This window comes from Lissotriton vulgaris, chromosome 5, assembly GCF_964263255.1.
Source record: "Lissotriton vulgaris chromosome 5, aLisVul1.2, whole genome shotgun sequence".
Taxonomy (NCBI): Eukaryota; Metazoa; Chordata; class Amphibia; order Caudata; family Salamandridae; genus Lissotriton; species Lissotriton vulgaris.
Genome location: NC_141693.1, coordinates 1,480,760,532 through 1,480,778,668, shown reverse-complemented (window position 1 = coordinate 1,480,778,668; position 18,137 = coordinate 1,480,760,532). Strand labels below are relative to the sequence as shown.

General features: G+C 44.4%; 1 protein-coding gene across 1 annotated transcript in view; it reads left to right on the top strand.

Moving 5' to 3' along the window:
* CNTN2 (contactin 2) overlaps nt 1-18,137 on the top strand; it is a 209,161-nt gene that overhangs the window by 113,519 nt on the left and 77,505 nt on the right. The window contains exons 12-17 of the mRNA XM_086919714.1: nt 3,142-3,317; nt 4,085-4,205; nt 6,604-6,762; nt 7,834-7,983; nt 11,696-11,766; nt 14,922-15,156. Of these exons, the coding sequence (XP_086775840.1) occupies nt 3,142-3,317; nt 4,085-4,205; nt 6,604-6,762; nt 7,834-7,983; nt 11,696-11,766; nt 14,922-15,156 (912 nt within the window). The remainder of the gene's footprint in view (nt 1-3,141; nt 3,318-4,084; nt 4,206-6,603; nt 6,763-7,833; nt 7,984-11,695; nt 11,767-14,921; nt 15,157-18,137) is intronic.

Below are 18,137 nucleotides of genomic sequence, written 5' to 3'. Positions count from 1 at the left end.
AATTCAGCAGTGCTGTGGCTTGCTTCAGAGATCACTTCTGCATAGTAAGGCTTTTTCGTGCCTTTAATTAATTCTTTCTAACCTCCAAGTCGCGTACGGCATGGCAATTTATCTTTCTGAAGTCTGGATCACATCCAAGCGCGTTCCAAGTCGCGCCTTGGCTTTTTATAGCTTGCAGTTCATTTAAGTGCCTTGGATTACACTTTTTTTCAAGACTTTTGTGCACCTTCAGGTTTTTGGGTGCTTTAATGGCCAAGTGCAGCTCAGGTGGTTGTTCATACTGCTGAAGTACTTTGCGGTGTGAACATTGAAGCGTAGAAAGGACTCGCCATTAATGGATTTAATAAACTTCTCTAATATTATAGATGAGCATTTCCATCTTCTTTAGGTCTTGCATTATCCAAAACCTTTGATTTTACCAAAATGATAAGTATTTGTATGTACTTTTAGGAGCTTTCAGTCAGCCCTTTTCATCCGTTGGCCTGATGTGTTATTCACCTTTTTCTCCCAATCAGTACAGCATACAGTGAGGGGTCAACCCAATTCATCTATTGTCTAATTTCACTGAGTGGAGGCTATCTGCTATTTCACAGGCATCACATGCACATACAAATTAGTTCAGTTAAATGCGATGGACTGCTATGGCAATCTGTGCTGTTTGGGACCAACAATCATTTCTTACTATAAGGCAATTTTGCTTAGATTGGGTCTGGAAGTTTCCCCAACAATAAAGTGTAGCAAAAATATGACTAAACAAAGAATGTCAAAATCAAAATTCTGACAGCCAATATTTGCTTTGCCAAAGCTTGTTTCTGCTGTAGCCAAAAATTGTGTTACGTGTCCAGTGTACAGAGCAGTTTAGATGCCCTGAGGATGGAGACAATACATTAATTGAAGAAGATTTGATCAAGGGTTGGCCTGTGGTGTGCTCTAGAACATGTACTCTATTACTAATCAGAAGTGACACTTATTCAAGGACCTACTGTGCCCGATAGTGGTGTCAGCGGACCACGTGTTCAAATGGCTGAAATAACAACTTTGCTTGTTTGGGTGACGAGGCATGATGGAAAATCTGTGAAGTTTGGCAATCTAAAGAAGGTGGTGCATAGACTACTAAATCACAAAAGTGCTGTTTTAGTGAAAGAACTTTTTAATAAACTGTGTTCCTAAAAGTGTGGTGGCCTAAACAAAAACATTCCTCTGAGAAATCCCAAATAAAGAGGAGCATGACATGTTATGGTCATACAAAAATATCAACATAGTCCTTCGTTTTCTAATCCTATGTAGCTGTCCTATGTGTGTTTTTTACTGCGGTCACTTGTTGAGCAGGCCTCTGGTGATGATGTTGTAATATGTAATCTTTGTTTTGTGCCTCAGTATATGTTTCTAGGCACTAGGCAGCCAGTTCAGTTATTGGTAATCAGCTTCACTCCCTTAAAAGTCAGATTTGTAATTATATCATCATCATTGAATGCAATTTGCTCTACATGTACACAGTAACCGCAAGCAATGGCAGATCCTGTATGGACTGGGCCTGGAAAGTTGCTTCCAGTGGAACAAAGATGAGCATTGGTGGAATGGAGTCATCTGGTAACCCTGTGAAGGGAGGGAGAGCTAGAGACAGGAGTCCTGGTGAAGGTCATGGTGAGATCCCAGGCATTACCTCAGTTGGACAAATGGAGAAGCCGGAGGCTCACCTCGCTAAGTGAGTTACAATGAGTAAAGGGAGAGGACCTGGGAAATTCCTTCTATAAACTTGTGCAGGACCATAGAGTATGTATCAACAGTCATGATAAGGGGACTGGGTATTGTGAAAATACCTAAAACATCCATTATGGATACTGTGTACTTGAAGGAAGGGCTGGCCCTGATGACGTCACCACAGCGCTGCTTTCTGCTGCCATCTTAGCCCCCAGGCTGTCCATGGCTAGGGCCATCTTCAAACATAGGCCACACTCTAGACAAGAAGAGCACTGGCTAGGGGCAGACGGTCTCTATCTGAGAGACACAGCAGTCAAGCATGTAAGAGTGGAATCCAGGAGGTAAAATGTTGGCAGGCACTCATTTCAGAGAGCCTGGTAGGTGACGCCTCTTATCCTATCCAGTACTTGGCATCTTCTAGCAGCGGAACTTGGACAAGCGCTACCCATAGTCGGACGGGCACCCACAAGTGTTGGAGCATCCATGCCCTGCCCCTACTGCACACTCTGAAATGAATCCTCATGCTCTCTTTTACTGCCTCTAGGCACTTCAAGGAGAATGGGGGGCCGGGTAATGCTTCAGCACTGCACACAAAGACGCTCTCAGGAACTCTACACATGAAACCTACTAAGGTAGCCTTGAATCCCCCAGGCCCATATTTATGAAGCCTTTTTGTTGTCCCTGAGTCACGCAAAGCGATGCAAGGACAGCGCAAAGACTTCAGTAATATTTACAAAACCACACAAGGCCTGATTTGCGTGGCTGTGTAAAGAAATGTAATGCAAAGCAGCTGCTTGCGCTGTGTTACGTTACATTTCAACATGGGAGATGTTCCAAGGGTGGAGCATGGGCGTTCCCATGCTTCCAACTATGGAACTTGGCCCATTCCCAGGTGAACAAATACTTGTAAAGCTGGGAATGGATCAAAATGCTATGCCGTCCCAAGTGAGGTGTAACAGGGAAAAATATCTTTATCTCTCCTCAGTATTTCTTCTTTCCACGTGTGCTGAATTCTGCAGCATACATAGAAAGAGAAAAATGCCTCTAAGGATTGTTTTTAGTGTAGGAAGGTATGTCTTCATGCACAAAAACAATTCTGCTTGTAACGCAGGCACCTAAGCACTATGGTGCAAGGGTGCCTTATTTGGCGCTAGGTTGCACACAGTGTGCCAGCACCAGGAGAGAGCAGAAATTCTCTATATCTTTGTAAATAAGGAGCATTTCTGCCCTTCCCCTTTCGTGCAATGCAGCAACTTCGTTTGCTGCCCTGCGTTGTGTGAATGTTTAGTAAATGTGCTGACAAGTTACTCTACACACCCTTCAAAAACCTGTCTCTCAGGTCTGCCTCCACAAACTCTGCTCTTTACTTTCTAACTCAGTTACTTTACCTGCTCTGACACTCTCCCACCAAAATCTAATATGTACTCTTCGCTCTTTCAGATGCCACAAAAATCACCCTGGCACCTACCAATGCCGACATCAATATGGGCGACAATGTCACGCTTCAGTGCCACGCATCGCATGACCCCACCATGGACCTATCCTTCACCTGGGCCCTACAAGGCCTTCCTATCGACCTGGAGAAGGCATCGGGACACTATCTAATGACCACAACTGTGAGTACTGGGGAATCCATGGGACCATTATGGTATTTATATGTGCCTTCCACTGCATTCCAAAGGTGTGGGGCACGGACACTGCATTTTCAAGGTATGGGGGTCATGGAATAGAGATAAAAATCTCCAAACATCCAGTCCTTCAACTGGGCCCTACAAGTTCTCCTTGATGAACTGGTGAAGATATCTGGGCACAACCTGACAACCACATCAGTGAGTACCTGGGGGTCCATTCTACTCTGCGGATACCTGCATGTGCCACCCACTGCACCATCAACGTATAGGGCACAGAGAGACACTGTACCCCCACGGTATGCATGGTGGTGTAACTTAAAATGATGTAAAGCCTGCAGAATGTGTTTAGGGATCCCAGAGGCTGCCTTAGCTCCCATATAGTCAAAGGCCTGAGGATTAATGGAGGGTGGGGGCTTTAAGAGTGGCCTGCATAGAAAGCCTTGGAGTGAGGCAAGAGAGGCACTGAACTTCCAAGGTACGGGGACAGGGAACCGAAAAACTGCTCTCTGTGGTTGCTCATCTGAGCTCTTTGTGACCTCAGATCACCTGGGGAAGGTATCGGGCGCTACCTGATGATGCCACGAAGGTCTGCTGGGAGTTCCTGAGAATCATAAGAAAGCATTTTTGTGCTTTCACACTGAGTGTCAGTCTGACATTCTGCTTCAAAGCTAGAATCATAGTTTGAGACCTTGTCGGTGCCCACATCAACGCAAAGTCTTTCCTTATCTTTCCATTTTGTTCCATGATCACAGAATGAAGCCATTGGGGATCTGACCGTGGTTGGCGCCCAACTGAAGCATGCTGGGAAATATACCTGCACAGCACAGACAGTTGTGGACAGCGCCTCGGAGTCCGCCACCCTGCTTGTGAGAGGTAACCCGCAACGATCAATACCCATAACCCTTTCTGCTTCCTCACTGCTTCTGTACCATGCATTATTGCGCCACACCAGACATTTATACCAAAGAATTGCCACAGTCATGAGTTTTTGTCATTAAGGAGCTCTTGAGTACTAACCTTGGTGCTTGGTATGAGCTGGTATCATAAACTAAATCTAGGTGAAATTTGTTGTATCCAAGAACAAGGATCCTGCTGCTGCAGTTATATAAAACTCACTGCAAAAGTTTTCCTTTTTTAGTTACCAGATACAAAGTTTTGACACTGGTAAACTATTCGAAAGACAGTTGACCTAGGAATGCATTTTGTCCCTTGCTTGCCATTAGCTTTGTGGTTTGTAATTCACATTTTCTTTCTTTCCATTTGCTGGCTTTATTTGATTTAGGCTGTCCAGCTTGAGGTCCTACGATCACTTGCTCTTAATTACAGTATCTTTCCAAGCGCTCCCTTTCTGTAAGCAAGCCTGTAAAGCATGTTCATATCGCGTCACACGAGCTGTGCATTCAAAGATAGAGGTCAAATATCAGGCACTCTTTTCCGAGGGCACTTGTTTACTTTTCTTACTCTGACTTTAAAGTGAGAGGATTTATGTGACAATGTTGCTGGATACTGGTGGAACGAAAGAGTTTTTTTCTACCACACGACAACATTTAAATGAACTGTGCAAGTATTTCAGAATATATCAGAATTAGGAACACAGATGAAGCACATTGTTTGTTAATTCTGAAGTATGTTGGAAACAAATACTTTAATGTGATCAAAACAAATCATTACACTAGGTGATTCAATTTCCACACATTTTAGTCTGTGCACTGTATAGTTTTATTAGTAAAATCGTGTGTCTGTGCAAATGTAATGGTCATTTCAATTGAAAATATGTTGTCTTTAATGGCAGTGCGCTATCATACCATGCATACTCCACTCTACGGCAGCCCACTCTTATCTTCACCACCCTACCCTACCCCACTGCACTGAACTCTGTTCCACTCCACTTTACACCACTCCATACCACTGGACTCTGCACACTTCCACTCTATGCCACTGCACTCTACGCCTCTCTACTCTAGCCCGTACCACTCTACTTTATGTCAATGCACTCTTCGCCACTCTACTCTACCCCACTGCACTCTTCACCACTGCACTCTACACCACTCCAGTCTAGGTCACACCAATCTACTCTGCACAACTCCACTCTATGCCAGTGTACTTTATTCCCCTCTGTAATTCTGCACTCTATGCCACTGCATTCTTTGCGAATCCACTCTACGAATGCATTTTAATCTGACACTCAACTCCATGCGCCTGCACTCTACGCCAATCCACTCTATGCCATTCTAATCTACTCTACACCACTTTACTCTACGTCATTACACTCTGTGCCATTCTATGCATCTGCACTCTACCCTGCACCACTTCCCTCTACACCACTTCACTCTACTCTGAAACAATCTACTCTATGCCATTGCACTCTACGCGACTCAGCTCCACTCTGCGCAACTCCACTCTATGTCACTGCACTCTACGCCACTCTACTCTTAACCACTGCACTCTATGCCAATGCACTCTATTCTGCATCACTGTACTCCAAGCCACTGCTCTCTTTGCCACTCTACTCCATTCTACACCACTGCACTCTGGCAATCTACTTAGCAACACTGCGCTCTCTGCCACTGAACTCTATGCCACTCTACTCTGAACTACTCCACTCTACGCTATTCCACTTCACTCTATGCCACTACACTCTACAGCACTATACTCTTCTCTGCACCACTCTATGCTAGTTTACTCTACACCACTCTATCCCACTTCACTCTATGCCACTTGACTCTACGCTGCATTCAACGTTACTGCACTCTATGCCACTTGACTCTATTCTTCACCATGGCACTCTACTATGCACCACTCTAATCTATGCCACTGCATTCTACAACACTACATTGTATGCCATTGAATTCAGTGCTACTGCACTCTATGTCCCTATACTCTGCAACACTCTACATCAATGCACTCTACTCTATGCCACTCCAGTGTATGCCACTCTAGGCAACTCCATACTGTGCCACTCCAATATATGACACTCTCTGCCACTCCACTTCGCAACACTCTACTCCACTCTTTGTCATTCCACTCTACGACAATCCCCACCACTCTCCTCAGCGCCACTAACTTTTATCCATGCTGAACAGCAGCCTTGCTGGTGTATAATATGGCTAAAATACATTGGCAAAGTCAATAGCCCTTGTGTAAGCAAGACCTATTGGCTTTGCCAATGCTTGTTATGTATGTTATCTTTCAGTTCATGTTTTACCTCATTGTGTGAGTGCAATAATACTAGCATGGTTCAAACCTAAACCCCTTTTCTTTCGACCTGCAGGTCCTCCCGGCCCCCCAGGAGGTGTGGTGGTCAGAGACATCGGGGAGACCAGCATCAAGCTGAGCTGGAGCCACGGCTTTGACAACCACAGCCCCATTGCCAAGTACAGCGTCCAGTACCGCAGCCTTCTGTCCAACCACTGGAAAGCAGCGCGCACTGGTAAGATTTCACTGCAGGGCTTCCGTTGTAGCACTGTCCAGCCCCAGGTGCAGCATGGAGCACTGCAAGGCCTCCTGCGTGGCACCCACCATAACGTGCTCCCTCCTGAAGCCGTATCCCGCTTCCAGTGTCCCACCACGTGCCAACATAGCACTGTCCAGCTGCCAGGGTAGCACTGCCTGGCCTTAGCATACATAGCTCCCAATGTAACACTGCCCAGCTCTCAGTGGAGCACTTGACGGATCGCAGTGTAGTACCTACCAGCTCCAGGTGGAGCACTGCATGATTCCCAGCACAGTACAGTCAAGAGCTCAGGGAAGCGCTGCCAGGATCCCGGTATTCCAAAGGCAAACACCAAATGGTGTACTGGCTGGCTCTCACTGCACCACTGTGCAGTTCTAGCGCGCACTGCACCAGTGTGTAGTGGCGGCCGGCATGGCTCACGGGTAAGGAGGCGGGTGCGGGGTCGCGCAGGGTTGGGGGATGGGCAAGTGGTCATGAGGGAAGGGGGGTCACGTGGGGAGAGGGGTTTAAATAATAAAAAAAGAAAACGTACCTTTCCCGGGTCCCGCGTCTTCACTGCTCAGTCTGCTCCTGCTTTCCTGCCTCCTCAGGAACAGGAAGCAAGCAGCCTCCCTCCCCTCCCCTAAGCCAATCACAACGCTGCAATGACAGGTTGTGATTGGTTGGGACGCCGGCCACACAGGCATCTATAGGAAGGCCATTTTCTCCATAAGGAGGGTGCGCATACTGGTTTGATCGGCCCAGGAGCCTAGCACTAATACAGGCACAGCCGCCACTGGTTCCAGAGCTGACATATCTGGGCTGCTAGGTCACACCATTATTTGTATATTTTAAAAAAGAAGGAAAAAAGACGTTTTTTGCACATTGCATGACATTGCAAAAAATAAAATAATCTGCATGCTAACAAAGGTCAGATCTCGTGATTTTGCCAGTGCTTTTGTACACTGTTGTCTCATTGCCTTCATGGGTTCTTTAATAGGCTGCTGTGGCTCTAACCCCCAGTGAAGCTGTCGCACTGTGTTGACCTTAACCTTTCTATTTGTTCAGATCCTGGAACCATTGAGGGCAATGCTGAGACGGCGGACGTGGTGAACCTCATTCCATGGATGGACTATGAGTTCCGAGTGCTGGCCAGCAACATCCTAGGGGTAGGGGAGCCCAGCGCTCCCTCCCCAAAAATCCGCACCCAAGAAGCAGGTGAGACCTGAGGAAAGCGCGAGACCATGTGATTACCAATGAGATAAGGGATGAAAGAGTGGCATCTCGGGCTCGCTGACAATACACACATCTACATTTTATTTATCAGAGAAAGCCCGCCCACCTGCAAATAAGTCACTTTATTGGACAGCTTACTGCCCCTGAAACAGCAGGAAATGCAAGAGTGGAGGCGGGCCACCTCCATCAGCACAGATAGAACACCATGCTTGGACATCACAGGTCAGACGAGCTCTACATCAGTGTTCACTGTGGAGCCAACACTACATCCGCGTTGCAGTCATTTACCAATGCAGACACTACCACGCGTTTTCCTGGACTTAATCCTCAGGCTTGCGCAACGCATGCTGGCGCTGCCCTGCACGTCTAGGGTCCTCCTCACGGGGGACTGTAGTGAGACTCTGCAGCCACCCCCGTAGTGGAGACCAATCCTTTCACACTGGAGAGGCCAGGAGGGACGGGGTGGCTAGCAGGAAGCGGACTGGGAGCCTCTTTATGTCATCTGACTCTGACTGTTCATCCACTTGCAGCGCTGGCTATGAATAGGCCAAAGCACTCCAGCATCTATGTTTCACTAAGAAGCCGTTACTAGAAATAAAACAACACACAGGGCAGGGCGTACAACCCGAGGGGAGCTTGGTCTGACACACCGTAGACAATCAACTTTCTAACAGAAAGGCTGGAAACTGTGAGAATGGTATTTCAGATGAACAATACTCTCCCCAGAAACTCACCCTCTGCCCGATAGTGCAGCCTTATTGGTATATTAGCTAAGGATAAATGATCGGAGGTCATAGCTTTATCGGTCACCATCAAGCCGGGGTATAACACAGCAGACTAAAGCAAGCACTGGTTCTGAAGTCTGTCTTCTATTTCCTTTATTTATGATCTTCTTGAGGAGACTGGGGACTTAGAGACAAAAGGGAGAAATTGGAGGGCTGTCGGAAGCAAAACAAAGGTGGGACTATAATTGGGCCACCCCAGCAGCACACAGACACACACACATTCAATCTCATAGTTGACAGCAGTTCTGTGGTTTTCCACTCTGGATATAGAGTGAGTTAAAGCCCAGCTAGTACAGTGTTCTATTTACAACCAGCTTTCAGAGCGAAAAATGTAGATTAGTGTCTGGTATGGCACAGCCAGTGCCTTGAGACCCAGCCTGGGCAGTATTTACAATCATGCAGTTCAAAACAGAATGTAATACATAAAACCGAGACATTATTTCAGTTTACATAATAGGGTCTGTTTCAGGGGCCTTTCGATTATTTATGGTTCGTCCCACTTTGAGTAGAAAATAACTTTGTAGGGGTCATCCAATGGTGTATTCTTACCAGGAAGAATATGGTCTGCTCGCATGATTTAAATGTGGGCTGAGACTTCTCCATCTCTGCAGTGATTAAACCCCTCCAACGGCCCTGCAAAACGAGGGCCATCGAAGGCTGGCCTGTAATTCCACCCACCTGTTTTAAATTGCGTGGAATTCGAGGTCAGATTTCTCTGCTGGTCACTGCCAGCGAAACCCTGGAGGTGAAAACCTGTAAACGCTCCCCTCGGCATTGAAGAAGACACCTATGGAGAGGAGAGCATTTTCTTCTGTATTTTGCCCATAAAAATCCTGCTTCTGGATTTTCTTTTAGAATAGAAAAAAGAAAACAGTGCAGCAAACTTCACAAGGTATTGACAGGAACAGCCATGGCAGCCCCTCATAAAGACAAAACTTTAAATATTTACTTGAAATCAATATGTACATTGCCATTATTCTCCTTCTTGCCAGAGGCTCGCGCCCCCTGGACATCCTTTCGGCCCTTCTCCTTCCCCCCAGGTTCAAATATCACTGGTAAAGGTAGTTCCTTTAGAACAGTGATACTCAAATTGCGGCCCTCTTGACCTTTAAATGCGGCCGACCTAGTGAACAGTAGCACCAGCTGCTGTTTAGTTGCTGAGCACCAATATTAAGAGAATAATGTTAAATAAATGGACAAGCATTTATTAACCTGCAAATAAATGTTTGCCTGTTTATTTAACTGTTTTAGACCTCCTTACACAATCCTTGACCCACCCAGATTTCTTACCACCCCCCTCTGGCATCAGTACGGCCCCCGGTCACACCACAGGTTCCCTCATTACGGCCATACCGAGGCACCGCAGTCGGACGCTACAATGTCCCAGCAACGAACAGTGCCTGCGGTCTGACTAAACACAGACCCGCCAACTATAAACTCCACTTCGGACACAACACTTATCCTTGAGTGTCTGGACATCTTACAAGACAGAAGTGGTGACCTTGTATACTTTCCCAGCCATAATAAGGCCGGGATGAAGTTATAACCGCCATGAAGGCACAACATCTCTTCCAGAACATATAAAGCCCTGAGGAAGTCGCGGGTTCTACTCCCAATCGACGAAACATGTGTTGGCTGGAGCTTCAAGAAGATTATCTACAATATACATGTCTTAAATTGTTTATCTTGCCGCAAATCATTTGACTATTTTTTAAATATTGATTGATTGTGTGCTGGGATTTGTCATTAATTTGTACAGATCTTCGAATCTGAATTGTGGGTTGTTGGGTGATCACCCCCTATCTGGGCACCATACACCTAAATAGCTATAGCATCTAAGAGCCCAATATTAGAGAGTGACACTACCACACAGGACACTATCAGCCTAACTAGTACTTCACACCACAGACCGTACTTTGTGGCCCCTGGGCAAATGTTTGTGAGTACCCATGCTTTAGAACAATGCTGACACACAGGCAGAGCAACAGCCGGACTACACAAGTGACGGCCACTACAGGACTTTCAATGTCTTGATAGAGCATACAGTCACGTGCAAGCTGAAGAGTTTATCACCTAATACACAGACTTGACACACTGCCAGCATGCAGAGGATGTCATTCATACAACTGCACGCTCAACCTAGTGTTCACATAGACTGGAAGTGGAGGCCCAGCACCAATCCTGGACTGATAGCGCCCGGTCCACTTCCTATTACCAAGCAGAGGCTTAGGCCTACATCCGAAAGCCAACACCAGAGTCCTCCACTTTGCATAGGTAAGGTCCTTAAAGAATAAGAACAATGCAACATTCTTAAAAAACAGGACCCATCACAGAGGCAACCATTAAACAACTTACCCATGAATTGAACAGAGAAGTATAGAGCCCGGAATGTTGATGGCTTCAATATAAACTAGAGGAGGAAAAACAGTGTTCAGATTCTTACTGATTCACCATCATCAAACTCAAAACTGTCCCGCAGCACTCAGACCCAGATGCAAAAATATCACAGCCATGTAACGACATCTCCGCAAGGATTGCTAGGACTGCATCATTGCTGAAACTTAGACCCTCTGACATGCAAGTTGTATTACCACACCTCCCTCAAAATATTACTGACCTAAAAGCGAGCCTCAACTACCCTCTTGGAGGTTCTGTGCATAAAATAACAATGGTAATTTACAAGATGGCACTGGCAATACCACAGTATGTTTTTCAGGTAACCCAACTGTCCGGTAACCTTGCACAAAGACACCGTTTCTATGGGGAGATGCACGCTCTATCAGAAACGACATACTGTCACAGCATAGACGAGAACATCTGAAAGGCTGGCAGGACTCGACCTAGTAGAGAGTGGAACTTTTGATCTCTTCATACTTTTCTGATGAGTGTTCTCTTTTTTAATTTGCCAGCCCCCACGGTTGCACCTTCTGGATTGAATGGAGGAGGAGGAGCGCCCCACGAACTGATTATCACCTGGGCAGTAAGTGAAGGGGTCACCTGGGGATAAGTGGGGGCTGGTGATGAATGTCTTTTTTATGGTGATCATGGTCGTTGTGGTCTTCAAGTTAACTGGTAATGTATCTTTTACGTGGAAGCAGCTGGTGCTGCCATGGACGCAGCTTGTGTTGCCATGGAAGCAGCTGGTGTTGCCATGGAAGCAGCTGCTGTTGCTATGGAAAGCAAGTCAAGTAGGGCTGTGCTATGATGCCGTGGACATCTTGTGGTGCCAATGTCCTTAGCATTGCCAGGGACCGCATCTAGTATGTATACAAGACGGGATTTGATCCTATAAGGCTTAAGGGGGAGGAATCAATATATGAAAATGTGAACAGAAAAGGCAATCAGCCGCCATAAATTCAAAGTATTAGTTGCAAAATAGCTCAAGAACAATTTATCAAGTGCCTTAATTGACATAATTTTACGTGTTTTTTTACAGTTATCAGTAGAGTTATAAGCACTCTAGATACGTATTTGACATTTAAACAAAGAGATGTAACAATGTATTCACACTGCACAAAACAAATGACTGCAAACAACAATAGCACGTATAAGAAGATTCTCATAAATTGATAAATCACATATATAAAACCGAATCACATGTAAGTTTTCACAGTGCCCATATTTACAGCACGCTAGCTGTGTTCAACAAAAAAAACATGCAATCCTCATTAAGGATGTGATTTGCCAAATCTCTTCACCGGTGTTGGTTTATTGGTTTTGAGTCCCTTTTTTTGCAAGCTTTTCACTTGGCAATGTTTCTTTCTATAAGTATGCACCTCCTATACATCTTGTGGGTACATACTCAAATGTCACGTTTCATAATGTCTTTCTCAATAATATTGACAATATATTTACTTATAAGTCTTTTTATGTTCTTTATCACTCAGCGCCTCATTTACAAGGCCCCTGCGTCGCCAGAGCGTAACTTTGAGTGACGTTCCGGTGGCGCACACTGCAAGGCCTTATCTACAAGGCCACGTAAAGCCACCCTGCCTCCATTGATTGTTTTTGTGCAGGAATATGTCACTTTCTCCACAAAAGCTGTCAACCCTAAAACGCAGACACCCTTGCACCATGGTGCCATTTGTGCACAATCGTAGGGGAAAAGGAGTGGTACTGTACATTTTGGCCCCTTTTCTTTTGACGTAGGACTCAACAGCAAGAAGGCTTGCAGCACTGCCCTACGTTAAAAGATTGTAAATGAGGCTCTCAGTGTCCAGTATCAAGTACGTAATTACCCTGATGATGACCTCATACTGATAAAGTCCCACTATGAAGGAAGTCGAAACATGTCGGTGGCAATACATGAAGGAGCTTGGAGAAATTTTGATTGACCACTTGGCAAAGATCCACCCATGTATGTGTCTTTACGCTGAACAGCATGGACTCTCTAATGGCCTGGTGGTGTAGAAACCTCAGTGTGATTCATTTTCATATGTGATTTATTGATTTAGGACTATCTTCTTATATGTGGTATTGTTGTGTGTAATCATTCTTTTTGTGCAATGTAAACACATTGTTAAAGCTCTTTGTGTAAATGTCAAATACATATTTAGAGTGCTTATCACTCTTCTGATAACCGTGGAAAAACAAGTAGAATAATATATATTGCTGCACTTGATTAAAATTGTTTTTGTGAAATTTTGCTACTAATACTTTGAGTTTTTGGTGGTTGGGGGACTTTTCTGTTCATATAGGGACAGCATCTAGTGTACGGTCAAAGGGGGCATGGCAAGGTTAACTAGCAAAGAAAGGATCAGTCAGCTTTTTCACAGTAGGAGGTATGGGAGGTAGAAAGTCTAGCATCTGATAATTTGTCTCAGCAGGATAAGTCACATCACTTTTGCCCAGGCACTTCTGGATGAGCTGGCCATGGCTTGGAGGGTCCCATTGTCCGTCGCTGCCCACATCGGTTATAGGCATTCTATACATTAACTGCCATAGCTATGCTCTGAAAACCCTGGAATTATTCCCCATAGCCATACACTAACACTCATAGCGTAAATGCCAACAGCTGCACTGGAACACTCCAGGAGTAAGTGCACATGGCTATACCAAGACACTTATAGAGTCACGGATCATGGCTGTAGAATCGATATCTATGGCTGCAACCAGGGATTCCTGATTTCGTTACTCATTGTTGCACTTGGCCATTCTGGGGACTTTCTACCTATAGATGTACCAAGGAATTCCTGCTTTGGTATCTCACTGCTGTACCCTAGCTAACCCTAGGGATTCATTGTCCATAGTGGTTCAAGGCACCACTAGAGTCACTCCCAATAACTATACAGGGCCCTCATGGAGTACCTGCTGTAGCCTGGCTACTCATGGAGCCGCTGCCTTAACTGTACCAGCCACTCCTGTGGGGTAGTGCCCCAGCCTATATCCATGTACTTCTGGTGTAAGTGCTCATGGCTAAAAGGAGAGATCTGAGGGTATATAACCCAGGCACCACTAGAGTTCCTATGCACCGTAATGCACGGGTGCATGCAGTCACTCTGACAAGTTGATGCTCATGGATGTACGCAGGACTTCTTTGAGTCTCTGCCCATAGCTCTACAGGGGGCACTCCTACAATGATTCCGCATGGTTTAGGCTTTTAGTGGTCATTGACAGAGGTGTTGATTGATTAACTGCCCATTCATAGCAGATTTTCAAAGGCTCAGATGCCCACAATATGTGTCATATTAAGGGATTAAGTGTATTTCCCTTTTAAACTGTCAATAGGACTAAGTGTTGTAAAAATCAGAATACTATTCCCTTTAAGTTTCTAGGGTGGTCTAAGCTAAGAAGCTAATGTCTCAAAATGCAATGTAAAATAGTGCACATTTTCCCAAATGAGTGGCAAATGAACTGCCTCGTTATCAAAGTTGTGCGTCTTGTGAGCCCTGTGGAAATTTCATGCCACTGAAACGAAAGTTTCCCCTACTATGATTTCACAGTAGTAGCTAAGGGCATCTCCCAGAGGTACGTCATTGCGTTGAGAAAATCCTCAAGGCCAATGCCTCTGTAGTGTAACAGAACTGCATTCAGCGAAGTAGAATTCCCTGTATAATGACACACTGCTGAAGGCGCAGTTGTGTAGTCTTAGGCAATGAATACACTTCTAACCCATGATTTTGTTTGTCCTTACAGCCTATGACACGGGAGTACCAGAACGGAGATGGCTTTGGCTACATCATGGTGTTCCGCAAAAAGGGTACGGTGGACTGGCAGACGGCCAAGGTGCCTGGGCCCGAATCAATGCACTACGTCTACCACAACGAGAGCATTGTGCCTTACACGCCGTTCGAAGTGAAAGTGAAAGCTTACAACCGCAAAGGGGAGGGGCCAGAGAGCCTAGCAGCAGTGGTATACTCTGCAGAAGATGGTAAGGAGCATGGCCAACTTCTGCAGTAGAAAGTGTTGTATGCCTTTCCGGTATGCATTGCAACTTCATGTTTCTAGGTTGGCATGACCGCGAGGACACAATACCATTGTGGGAATATCCATAATTTATCTAGTTTAGTACATCACATTTGTATAGCACTTCATACGCCTGACAAAGGGTGAAGTGCATTAGGGGTCATGTAGGACACTGTAATATGATGGGAGTACTTGGTGGGAGAGTCTTGAATTGCAGTGTCACCTATGTTGGAAGCATTCTTGTGTCGTGCATGAGTGACCACAGAGACGTAGGGCACTCTCCCTAGGCGTGTGTTGGCATGGAGATGAGTTAGAGCTAGAATACATGCTATTTACTTTAATTCATTGTTGTGCCTGATTAAGCGGGTCTTCATATAATCTATCCGTGAGTAACAGAGGCACTGCCGATGGCATGTACTAGATACTGGCAGCCATGGCAAATGCTTTACATGCCCCACATTGTTGTGACAAGTGAGGGTATGCTTCAGAATACTGAGATGGGAATGTCAATGGCATCCTCACCAGAATATCGCTGCCGAAATTACGAAAGGTAAATAAGTAGAGATGTTCTAAACCTAACTCCACATCTAAACAGTAGTGGCTGGCAGGGAATGGGAGTGAAGGGGTGGGTGCGGGTCATTTAATTACAAAATAAAAATAGAAAAAGTACCTCCTCTCTGCAACTCCTCAGTGACTCCTACGTTGTCCTTCGTTCTCTCTTAGCCAGAACCAGGAAGCAAACAGGCTTCCTCCCCTAAGCCAATCACAACATTGTGATACAGACTTGTGAATGGACTGAGCGCCGTGGCTCGGCGAACAGACAGGGAATGGGAGGATGGGCATGTTCTCCACCAGGTTATGTAATGCAGCCTAGTGGGGAACATGCAAAGTGCTCAGTACTGCAGCAACTGTTCCTCCTCCCAGATGTCACTGGAGTCCCAGCCCCTCCCAACCTGACCCAAAAAAATGATAAGAACAGAAATAACGTTATTATCATTTTTTTTTTTACATTGGTCCGCGAGCAGTGGAACGATGTTCCTCCTACTTAGCAGAAGAGCCCCGACTGCATCTAAACACCTTGAATATATTTATATCTTCAAAGTGTAGATGTGGATTTAAGAATAGTAGGTCTATACTTCCTCCTGATGCACTTACCTTTCAATATTTTGTCCCTCGATATACTGTCCACTATATTCTGATACCGGGATATTCCATAGTACAATTACAGGTGAGGGATCTTCAGGCAAGCATTCTATATGATGTTTCATAATAATTGATCTAAACCCATAAAAAAGTGATGATGTTGCATAAACTATGACTTTGGCTGAGGCTGGCTTAGTATATGGCGCACACTTATTTAAGTGAAACAATCTGGCACTAATCCAGACGACCCTTACTGTGATTTTAGTGGTTTAAGACAACCAAAGAAAGTTCTCTAAGTGGTAGCTGTGGAGAGCAGCCTTCAAGCGTGTCTTGAAGGAGTGTTAAGCAGCTTGTTTTACCAGATCTAATCATGTAGTATAGGTTAAATGATTGGGCATAGTGTTAACTATACATGTAGTAGTGCTCGGGTTCCAAACATGCCATTAGCCTGTAGGTCCATTTAACAGTCCATCTGTTCTCAAAAAAGGCCCAATTAAACGTACAGAAAGAGGAGCTGCATGTAGATGTGCAGACATCACCAAAATATCCTAAGAGGTATAAATACTAGTATCAGAATCCAAAGAAGATACACAAGATCCTCTCTCTTTTTCATTTTTGAATACCAAGATTTATGCACTGAGGACAAGTAAATAAAACAAATTTGTGATACAAAAGATTAACTCCAGGAGATATCCCTAGGACATCGCTTGAAAATTTCACTTTGATTGAAGATCCACTACTATTATATATATAATATAATCATGCTTCTTTTAAACTTGAAAAATATATGCAAATGATACATTGCCATCCCCAAAAAAGATTCCATATCTTCGTAAACCTGTAAATTAGCTAAGCCAAATTTAGTGTGAATACCCTGAGGAAAGCTGTTGCCGAAACGCCTTGGTGAAATTCAACATTCTGTAACCGGTCTCTTTGGCTTAACTGTATCAGAGTCTTATGTCTAATAATTGGAATGTCAAAAGATATGTAAATGGATAACTTGTAAAGTTTTGTTCATCTATGTCAACAGCAACTTTTTGACTTTATATCCAACTGCAAATGAAATAGTTTACCAATTTTTCAGACTGCTATATAACATCAAAAAATTGGGGTCTTTCAAAAACTAGATAGGGAAAGTTAGTAGGCATCAAAACAGTAATGATGAAATTGTTGCATACATATTTGTTTGTGTTTTTACTAATATAAAATACATTTGAGAAAAATGTGAAAAGAATTATCATATAAAATAATATAAAAAAATAATAAATCATGAAATAAAAAAAACATATTTTTTTAAATCACTTAGTTTCGTGTTATGTATTCACAAATCAGAGATATGTTGTGAGCACTACTACATGTATAGTTAACGCTATGCCCGGGGTGTAATTTTTCCCAGTAAGTTATTTCCCTGTCAGGGTATTACCCTAATTTCAGGGGGCCCCTCGTGGTGTTTTTCAAGTCAGTATAGGTTAAATGAAACAGAACCATACAGTGTATATATATAAATATATAAATATGTCTATTTATTACACAACACTCACTAAGACATTGCTATATATCCTACCCAGAGATATATTCACAAATACCCAACAATACTTCAAATGCAATAGGTAAGTAACACAAAATAGTGTGGTCACCATGGGCACATCAGTCCATATATAAAGAAAGTGAAATGTGAACTCAGAAGAGCTGGGGACATCAGAAACTCCCCCAAGGTAAGTACCCAAGAACCCCACGGAGGCTGTGTGCAGAGTGGAAACACAGCTACGTGTCCAATAGAAGTCAACGGGGAAGTCACGGTTT